We start from the raw sequence: 11,023 nt of genomic DNA on the forward strand, positions 1-11,023 counted from the left end.
AGAACGGGCAGAAAATGGGATGTGTGGAGACCAAAACTTTTGTGTGTGTGTGTGTACACACACACACATTTTATATGTATGTATGTATGTATATTTTTTCTGAGGTTCTCGCGGGTATTTGTATGTGTATCTTTGGTTATTCGGGTTTTCTCCCGTGTAAATTTGGAAGTATCTAGGCCTAGATACTTTCAATTTTACGCGGGAGAAAACCCGAATAACCAAAGATCCATCCATATATGTAAGTATGTATGTATGTATGTATGTATGTATGTATGTATGTATGTATGTTGTGACTGGAAGGATTGATCCTGCTGGGAGTTTTGACTCTGATGTCTCTGAAGATGGAAGGTTTGAGCCTACTGTGAATGTGGAGTCTGAATTATCAGAGGACACAGATGTGAGCCAGGAGGATGAGAGAGTGTCGGAGAGACAGTCCTCTCCAGAACCTTCGACTTCGTTCATGCCAGCAGCTGATCCACAAAATGAGTCAGAGGCTTCGAGCGAGGAAGAGACTGACGGATGTTGGCTTGATGCTAGGACTAGCAGAAGATTGAAACGTCAGTTACAATCTGAAAGGAGAGGTCAAGCCAGGCATTGATTAGAGAGACTGACACGCCCATCCAGGGGATTTAAGGAGGTGTGCTGACTCTTAATCTTTGCTTGGAGCAAAGTGCTTTGTGGATTTGAAAGAATACGTTTGAAGCCGCCCGTTGTGATTTATGGACAATTCTGAATTGCCAGACAGGTTCCGGGAAGACTGCCAAGAACTGGGAAACAGTGCAGTTAACTCTTTTGGGTCTGGTTTTGTTTTGATTGAAATATTTGAACTCTGGAACTTTGTAGATACAGGTGAGACATAACATATATATATATATATATATATATATATATATATATACACACACACACACACACACACACACACACACACACACACACATATATATATATATTTGTGTGGATCTTTGGTTGTTCGGGTTTTCTCCCGCGTAAGATTCGAAGTATCTAGGCAACGTTTCGATGAAGTCTCATTCATCATCTTCAGGCTTCTGTCTCCGGCTCTGTGCTTCTCAGAGTAATGGAGATTGCAGCTGCTTCCTCCTTTTAACTGCCAGTGGGGGTGGGACTTGATTGGGTGGGGGCTTGGCTGTGTTCTGATTGGGTGGGGGTGTGTTCTCATTGGTAGGGGTTTGGCTGTGTTCTGATTGGTTGGGGGTTAGCCGTGTTCTGATTGGTTGGAGGCGTGTTCTGTTCAGGTGGGGGCTTGGTTGTGCTTAGGTTAGTCTTAGTTGCTGGGGGATTTGAGCTTGTGAGCTGTGATCTTGCTGTTTGGCTTCGAGTTCGTGGTCGTGCTGCATCTTCATAGTGGGTGTCATACATACATACTAACCCCCCAACCAATCAGAACACAGCCAAACCCCCTACCAATGAGAACACACCCCACCCAATCAGAACACAGCCAAGCCCCCACCCAATCAAGTCCCACCCCCACTGGCAATTAAAAGGAGGAAGCAGCTGCAATCTCCATTACTCCGAGAAGCACAGAGCCGGAGACAGAAGCCTGAAGATGATGAATGAGACTTCATCGAAGCGTTGCCTAGATACTTCGAATCTTACGCGGGAGAAAACCAACAACCAAAGATCCACATACAAATACCAGCGAGAACCTCAGAAAATATATATATATATATATATAATACCATACATGTAGTACCAGAAAACGTAAGAAAATATATATATATATATATATATATATATATATATATATATTTTCTCTTACGTTTTCACGGGTACTACATGTATGGTATTCAGCTTTGTTCGGGTATTTTCCCACGTCATTATAGTTGTGCTTTTAAGTGAGGAAGTATGTTCCAGCTTTTTTACTGCATTTTTGTATTCATCCAGGCGTGTACTTATTCTTCTATGTATTCTAATAGAAGAATAAGTACCCTCCTGGATGAACATAAAAGTGCAGTAAAAAAGCTGGAACACACTTCCTCACTAGTCCAACACACGAAAGCAACAGGTCATAGCATTGACTTCAATGGCACCAAAACCCTAGCCACTATAGAAGACCCCAGCTACAGAATTATCAGAGAAGACAGAGATTGAAAAAAGACCTGAAAGCATGAATAGAAGAGAGGACTCCATCAGACTGTCAATTATTTGGAAGCCTACACTCACAAACAAAAAAATCTCCACACCACAAGCCAGGCCAACACCTGGGCACAAACAGACCTCCCTGATACCTCCAGCTCAAACACACCCCAACCAGGCACCCAAATGAAACCTAGCTTCCTAATAAATGATACCCGTCCATTTACTCGGAGCCAAGCTGCACTAAAAGCCTCCAATACAGGAACACAATGTTGCCAGCCAATCAAGACAAAAAAGCCACAAAACAGACAGAAGATATTAGAAATACCAAACAAGCAGAACACAGTAAACTCCAAGACCAATAAACACAGACCAAGATTCCCAACCAATCAGGATGAAGAAAAAACCATTCTGGCACAGCAGTAGGCTAGCCCCAAATTTAAAACTGAAATGGCTGTGAAAGTCTGACTCACAGATGAACAAAATACAGAAGCCTGATGATGGCAGGTGAGATTCTGCCGAAACGTTGCTACAACTTTAAAAGCACAACTATAATGACGTGGGAAAATACTAGAACAAAGCTGAATACCATACATACATATACACACATATATACATACATACATACACACACACACACACACACACAGATAGACTGCTCCATTGGTGGGATTCATTTTTGTTTTACTACTGGTTCTGTGGGTGTGGCTTGGTGGGTGTGGCAGGGGAAGGATACTGTAAAATCTTCCAGTCAGAGGTGGCATTTGCTGGTTCTCTCATATACACATACACATACACACATACATACATACATACATACAGAGAGAGAGAGAGAGAGAGAGAGAGAGAGAGAGACGGCTGAGGCGTTCTGGGAGTTGAAGTCCACAAGTCTTAAAGTTGCCAAGTTTGGGGACCTCTGCTCAAGACACAGTAAGAATCCACTCTGCATGAACAGAAGACCGTTTGCTCTCGCAGCGAGAAGACTGTCTTCCTTTCCCCTCCAAAATCTGCTATTCTACCCGAGTTGGAAAAGAGCATCAGAAAAGCCAAAGTCTCTTAGAACTGATTGCGCGATTCCGACCTATGGGACGCGCTATCGTGCTTCAGACTTGATTTGGAAACTGCTCTTCGTCCAGAGCCTTCCTTTATATTCCAAGGCAACTTTACGACCCGTGGACTTCAAGTCCCAGAATTCCTGGGCCAAGCCCTGCTGGGTCAGGAATTCTGGGAGTTGAAGTCCGCGGGTCGTAAAATTGTCATCGCTGCCCGCCCTTGCTATGTGCTGAACGGGGGAATCACTGCGAAGCGCAGCGGGACCGGGACGGGACAAAGAAGCCACCGCCCCGCTAGAGGCGCTCGCTCCTCTCGCCGCAAACACGCCTGGCTGCTGACATCTTCCGCCGCTCTTTGGGGGCCGCCGATTGCTTAAAAAAGAAAAAGAAAATGTGCTCGCAACAGGTCGAGTTGGGCTTTGTAGAAGAAGCGGCACCTTGGCGGCTGCGCAGTGACCAGTTCCCTTGCAAGGTCGGCGGCAGGCCGGCTTGGCTGGGCGAGGCCGGCTTGCCGGGGCCCTCCGAGCTGCGGTGCGGTGTGTGCGGGCAGCCGTGCGCCTTCCTCTTGCAGCTCTACGCGCCGGTGCAAGAGCGTCCCGAGGCCTTTCACAGGAGCCTCTTCCTCTTCGGCTGCCGCCAGCCTTCTTGCTACCGCCCCGCTGGCCCAGCCCCGGGCAGCCTGAGAGGTGAGGGGGCGCTGCACGTGGGTGGGGGGATCGTCCTTTGCAAAAGTCCCGCGCGAGAAAGAACGGGAGGTGGTGGTGTGTGCAACCCCCGATTGTGACGGCACAGCTCGAGCGTTCCAGGCGCAGGCGGATGTGCGTGCGTGCGTGTAGCCGAAGCACCTTCTGCTTGTTCATTTGGGAGTAACTTAACATCCCCCTCAGCAGGCTGCCTCCTGAGAAGGAAACAGCTGCCCGTCTGCGGGAGTGACTTGTGAAGATGGTAATAACAGATAATCAGAGTTGGAAGGGACCTTGTAGGTCATCTAGTCCAACCCCCCACCCAAGCGGGAGACCCTACATCATTTCTGACAAATGGCAGTCCAATCTCTTCTTGAAAGTCTCAAGTGATGAAGCTCCCACAACTTTTGAGGGCAAGCTGTTCCATTGGTTGATTGTTCTCACTGTCAGAAAGTTTCTCCTTATTTCCAGGTTGAATCTCCCCTTGTTCAGTTTCCATCCATTATTCCTTGTCTGGCCTTTGGGTGCTTTAGAAAATAGCTTGACCCCTTCCTCTACGTGGCAGCCTCTCAAATATTGGAAGACTGCTATCATGCCTCCCCTGGTCCTTCTCTTTACTAGACTAGCCAAGCCCAGTTCCTGTAACCGTTCATATGTTTTAGTCTCCAGTCCCCTAATCATTCTGGTTGCTCTTCTCTGCACTTTTTCTAGAGTCTCGACATCTTTTTTATAATGTGGTGACTAAAACTGGATGCAGTACTCTAGGTGTGGTCTTACTAAGGCTTTATAGAGCGGTATTAGTACCTCACTTGATCTCGATTGTATCCCTCTGTTAATGCAATTTAGGATTGCATTAGCTTTTTTGGCGGCTGCTGCACACTGCTGGCTCATGTTTAGCTGGTTGTCCACCAAGACTCCAAGATCCCTCTCACAGTTACTGCCATTGAGCCTGGTTTCACCCAACCTATAATAAAATCAAGTTACTTAAGTTTTCAGGATGCAAAAAGACCTGTTTTGATAAGCCACTTCTCAGAATACTGAACAGAATAACAGAGTTGGATGGGACCTTGGAGGTCTTCTAGTCTAACTTACATCTTCTACCTTCATCCATCTTGTAGCTCAAGTAGGAGATCCTATGGCCCTATTCCATTTCAGACAGGTGGCAATTCAACCTCTTCTTAGAAACCTCCATTGATGGAGCACCCACAAGTTGGGGACTCACTCTTACTGTGCTTGGAGATTAATAGCGGACCTTTTATACGCAAAGCATTTGTACCACCCAATTATAGCCCATTTTTCTAATAAAATATGGCTTTTTTCCTGAACTCCAGTATAGACTATTGATTTAGGTCAATATGGGCAAATTAAAGGAGGTTACTGCAGCTCCTCAGGTGCACCAGTGGGTTATCATGATCTTTTTTGAGGTTAATTAATAAACATTTACTAATTCAGGTTTATAGAAATGGGCCCATCCCATTGCAGAGGTGATTCCTAAGCACTCTGAATCATTTATTTTTCTCCCAGAGCCTGCCTTTCCAGAAGTGCATTGTTTGGAACAGAACACAATTCAGCTTACTAAAAGTTAAGCACCCATAAAACTCTTGCCTTGTACTGTTGAGGTATTCCCCGTCAGGAGAATGAGTGCACTCAGGGAAACATAATGAGAGTGGTGATTAATAACACACAACCAGCACACAGATACCCTAAATAGTAAAATGTAAGTTTTACTTTCTGTAAACGGGTAAACAAAGTCCAACAAACAGTCCAAATCATATACAGTTAAAGCAGTTAGTATTCAATACAATCCGTCCAGGGATAATCCAAAAACGAAGTCCAGTATCATAAACAAAGTTCAGTAAACGGAGTTTGCTAACAGTTTGAAAGACTCACAGCAATCCAAGCAGAATGATGATCAGGCAAAAGGCAATAGGGAAATGCAAGAAGAGAGCAGACCAGGTTTCTGGCTCCATCTTATGGCCGTTGTAGGAACCTCAGCCAATCACAATTACAACATTCTCTTAAAGATACAACAGTATTAAATGATTATCCTGGTTTACATATTCCCAACCCAACTGTTAGGTGACTATCATTCCTAACATGTACTAACTACACTGTAGATACCAATATATAAATACTTTAAATAATTGTGTGAAAGTATGTCTTGGTTCAGATACTGAACATCAGAAACGGCAAAAAAAGAGCAGTTGATATGTTTATGCAAAGTTTTAAAGGAGTTCGTTGAAGTGCCACCTAGCAGCAACTTCATAAAGGAACATGATCACATGGTCTGCAAGCTGCCCAAGCTTTCTGAAGCAGTGGAGTATCCACAACCTGTTTCCTCTGGATTGTTTACTAAAAAGTTTGGCCAGCCCTTCAAAGAATGCACAACTTCCCTCATTCAGCTGGCTCTTTCCAGGTTTTCACTAGCCATGCTACATATCTCGACTTCTGTATGGCCTTGCCAAAAGGATGTACTGAAGATGATTCTGGCTTTGATCAGAGGAAGACAGGAGACAGGGAGAAGTTTCAGGGCAGCACAAAGCACTATGGAAAAGTGTAGCAAGAAAGTGAATGAAATATACTATTAGTGTGGCAAAACATTTCATTTATATGCTGCCTATTCTATTATTCTATATTCTTGACATTTTTTTCTATAGGGACTTCAAGAATTAAACTGGCTTAGAATGCACAAAGATTAATTCCATGGCATTCCCATGTATTGTTTTGGCACATTGTGGGCAGACTAAACTAGAATTACGTAAGAGTAGTATGTTGTGCTTATTTCTGTTAGATATATTTTTTTTCTTTTTTAAGTTTTTAGGAATCAGCTTCCAAGAAAGAATGATACTTACTCTTATAATCCACCACCTGAAGAGCCACCTTTGGAAGAGTTACATTCTGTGAACCTGCAACTAAAATGCGGAGCTATGCTTTGCAGAGTTTGTGGTTGCTTGGGACCCAGCACGTGTTCCAAGTGTCATAAGGCTCATTATTGTAGCAAAGACCATCAGATCAAAGATTGGAAAGCAGGACATAAGGTATCATGTTTGCAGCCTGGTAGGTAGTTAGAAATACCCTTCAACTGTAAGAGTGCACCAAAATATTATAGAATATAATAAATATAAGAATGTATGTTGGAAGATATGGTCCTTTGATTTGTGTGCATTAGCACTCTAATTATAAGAGAGTTTATTTTCTGTTAGTAGTACTAAATTATTGGAAGTGATTAATAATTTTATATGGCATTGTCCTTTTAATGTTCTCTGGTAGTATCTTTCTTAGAAAAAGCATCGTGTTCTTTTTAAAAAAAAAGACTTCGTGGAAAAATAAGGAATCCAGTAATCTACATGCATAGCTAATGGCTTAGCTGGTGGTTTTATAAATATTGCTTTGTTTAATATGTTTATTTAAAAAAAAAAGTAAAAATAGCATTTTTGTTAACTCCAGTTGACCCTGCCATGCTATAGGGTCCTATTTGCTGCTGCCCCAATTATGCCCTTTGGTTGTTCATTTGGGAGGTTTAGCCAAAATGGTAGTTTGCTTTGAAGCTTTTTGGAAGAATATTCATTTTAAAAAAACATAAATCCATTGTTGAATTAAATATGTATATGATGGGGCTTTTTAAGGGTTACTTGATTTGGCTCTCTGGACTTGGCTCACATATCATTCTAGGTCAGAAATCATGTTTAAGGTACAAGGGTCATATCTACCATGTCAAAGGCAAATAACCGCATTTGGCTTAGCACAGCTCTGAATGTAATCCACAATTGCTATCTAGTGATTTTAAGATTTTTTGTACAAAGGCATATTTGTGTCAGGAAGAATTGCCCTGATGGATATGGAATAACGCAACGATCTCAGAGTTAAAGGATTTCCTCCCACCACCCACAACCATCAAGAAACACCACGCTTAATTAAAACATCTATCTCCTAATTCTAACCAAATAAAAGAGCAGGAATGTTGAGTAGAGGAAGAGGAGATTGTTGAACATGGTGTGGACTGACAATTCAGTCATGTCAGAGAGGAGGAGACCTAAAAGCAGGACTCAGAGAATTGAGAAACAAACAGTTTGGTGGAAAGGATTGACATTTTTAGAGAACAGATTAGATGCCAGCAATGGCAACTTGACAAACATGCTAGAATCAAGTTATTCCCTGTTCTCATTAACTTCCCTGGGATACAAGTGAGCCTGTAAATGAAAGCACAAAAAATAGCTGAGAGAGGGAATGGGATAGATATGTGAAAATTTCCATTTGAATTTTTGTTTGTTTGTTTAGGCTGTATCTGTACAGTTAAAGTACAGTATACAATCAATACAATTGAAAATATAGAATGGGGGTTAGAAATTTCTGCCTTTTCTCCACCCTCTGACAAATGAATATAATAAAATCTAGGAGAAAATAAATGAAGATACTGACTTGTTGTTTTATAGAAGATGTAATTCCGGATCATAAATTTCTGTTCCCCGAGTATGAAATTGTAAGAGAACATGAGGAGTTGGATTCTGTTGCTGTCAGTGACACAGAGCAGGAAGATTTAGACAAAAATGAGGACACAACTACAGGTAATCTAGTAAGAAATATGAATGAGTCCATGTTTCAATGCTGTTTAAAAAATTTTTATTTTAAATTGAAGTATATCTTAGAGAATGTATAGATCTGCCTTTCAGCTTCCCAATGACAGCTTTTTTCCAAAAATTTTTTTACTTAGACTTTGTTTAAAAGTAAGAGTTAGCCTCAGACATATAAGTATGTTGTGTCAGAACTGTTTTGGAGTGTATATGCTAAAACATCTGATTCATTTTCCTCTCATTTTGACATTGAAAGTATATGCTACTGTAACAGAAACTGTAAGATGGATTTAGCATTGGTTTTAAAAAGTACCACCAAATTCTCCTATCCCAGTTCAGATGAAAAGAGGAAACTCTTGAACATCAATTTGCAGTCTTGCTCTGCACAATGCAGATCTCATTCTCTCCTCTTTTTTTTGCAACCTTCTAAGATGGACACAATATTTTTTCATTGTTGATAGGTTTTTAAAGATCAAATTTCATGAATACTTACTCATCCCTGAGAGACTGAGCCAAAACCATCCTTTACAATATTTAAGCATTACAACTTAAACACTTCATGCTTTTTCCCCCCAGATGAAGCTTCTGAATTATCAGAGATGTCCTTGGAGATGATGGCAAAACATGAAACTCAGGATGACAGAATTTTTCAAATATTCAAAGAAAGAATATCTTTGGAACCAGAACAGGTATTTTAAATGTATTATTCATGTCCATTAATGCTTTATACTGATTTATTAGTATGTGAATGGGATATGAATAATCCAGCCCAGAATTTTGTCACTTTGAATTCATTTTCTATTTTGTGCTGCCAAAATGTTTAGATGGAGACTAGCAACAAACTAAATCAAAGCTAAGAGTTGGATGTTGGGAATTAAGCTTTTAGTACCATTCTGCATGGAAATACTAGTAAGACAAAGGCCATATTCACCACATGCTAAATCAATGGTAAGGTTAACAAATGTTTGCATACTATGCCTCATCATTCAACAATATCTTAACCAAGAAAGGAAGTTATGTGAATCATGCACTCTTGGGACTGGTTGTCATGTCCATTTGCTGAAATTGGAATCTAAAATCTAAAAAGCCTTTGTTTCAAAGTAAGGCTTTTATAGATAATAGCAGATGCTCCATAATCACATGATTGTTTAGCCATGCACATAGAAGGGTAGAATGCAAGATGGTGATGTGCTTATTAACCCTTTACAATGGCGTAGAAACTAGAACAGGTTTGGAGGAAAACTACTGAGATGATAATCACTTTAGTGGAAGCATGCTTCACACAATCCTGCACCTTTGGTAATTACATAATACATAGAAATGGGCATTTAATAAAAGATACTTCTTTCAATTGAAAGAGAGAAGAATCATCTCTTAGTCCATGTGATACGTACTATAAAATCTACATAATTTTATTTTCTCAATTCTGGTTCTTGAATTTCAGGTTATCAGATACTGCAGATATGGAGAAGGGCCCATCTGGATTTCAGGATTAAATATTCCTCAGGACACAGATATTCCCAGCTGTCAGTGTGGTAGTAAAAGAATATTTGAATTCCAGGTATGGATGTTTGGCAGGAGTGCACATAAAAGGCCATAAAGCTGTTTTTAACATAATTTCTCTGTTTGCCTACTTTTCTCTTGCATGTTTTAAAAAATTGGTAATACAATACTATACTGAGTTTTCTGGTTATGAAGTGATTTGACCACTTAGTTTTAAAAACTCACATACAATATTTTGTCTGTTTAGGTGATGCCACAGCTTCTAGCTCACTTAAATGTCGACAGCCTTGGAGAAAGCATTGATTGGGGAACATTGGCTATCTACACATGTGCTGTGAATTGTGATCTAGGAAACCACTATGTTGAAGAGTTCATCTGGAAGCAGGACATTTCCAATTCTGTTTAATTTACGCGTAGCTTAGGCTGTGAGATAATTTCTTCTGAATCATAAAATTTTCTCACCTTTTATGTTCAAGTTGGTAACAATGATTGCCATGAGACTAGAGAATTATTTTACTAGAACTTTGAAGTGAAAACAAAATCAAATGATAAGCCACGATGTGATAGATTCACTATAATAAAGAATCATGTGATAAATGAATTGTTTCCAATGTTTATTTTCTTCCGCTCATTCCTGAGAGCATTCCCACTGCCACCCTTGGTGAAAGATCTTAAGAGCCTGTCAGAATTTGCTTTAGGAGAATTTGTTCCTGTCCCATAACCATTACCATTGGTTGCTTTGAAGGAGAGATCCTCATCACTTATTTTTCATTGTGCTCATTTTGGGTGCCACCTTAGGAATGATTTATATCCTGAAGTAGAATATAAGTAATGGTAATATAGTCTGATTCAAAGAACTAATTACTTTGAAATACAGTATAATTTAATCAACCAGGAAAGCTTTGGCAATGGAATAAAATTAGAAATATGGAATCCAGTGTTTATTCCATTATATAACTATGGAACACTATAGCGGGATCATCCCATCCAGGAACCGATTCTTTAGTTTCTTTGGTGAGAAATGGAAATAAAAGATTAACATTTTTGAAACATACAGGTGAGTAAAAAGGCAAACAAAGCATTTTTTAAAAATAATACTCTTCAGTATGTTGGCTGG

General features: G+C 40.5%; 1 protein-coding gene across 1 annotated transcript; it reads left to right on the top strand.

The window, feature by feature from the left end:
* The first annotated feature begins 2,889 nt into the window (after window positions 1-2,889).
* On the top strand, window positions 2,890-10,507 carry PDCD2 (programmed cell death 2). The gene is made up of 6 exons (XM_026705153.2): window positions 2,890-3,835; window positions 6,647-6,889; window positions 8,266-8,397; window positions 8,980-9,092; window positions 9,848-9,964; window positions 10,154-10,507. Exons 1-6 carry the CDS (start codon window positions 3,541-3,543, stop codon window positions 10,310-10,312), a joined length of 1,059 nt encoding a protein of 352 aa, XP_026560938.1. The 5' UTR covers window positions 2,890-3,540; the 3' UTR covers window positions 10,313-10,507.
* The last annotated feature ends 516 nt before the right edge of the window (window positions 10,508-11,023 follow it).

Source organism: Pseudonaja textilis, chromosome 1 (genome assembly GCF_049901715.1).
Source record: "Pseudonaja textilis isolate UNSWEBS1 chromosome 1, rPseTex1.2, whole genome shotgun sequence".
Taxonomy (NCBI): domain Eukaryota; kingdom Metazoa; phylum Chordata; class Lepidosauria; order Squamata; family Elapidae; genus Pseudonaja; species Pseudonaja textilis.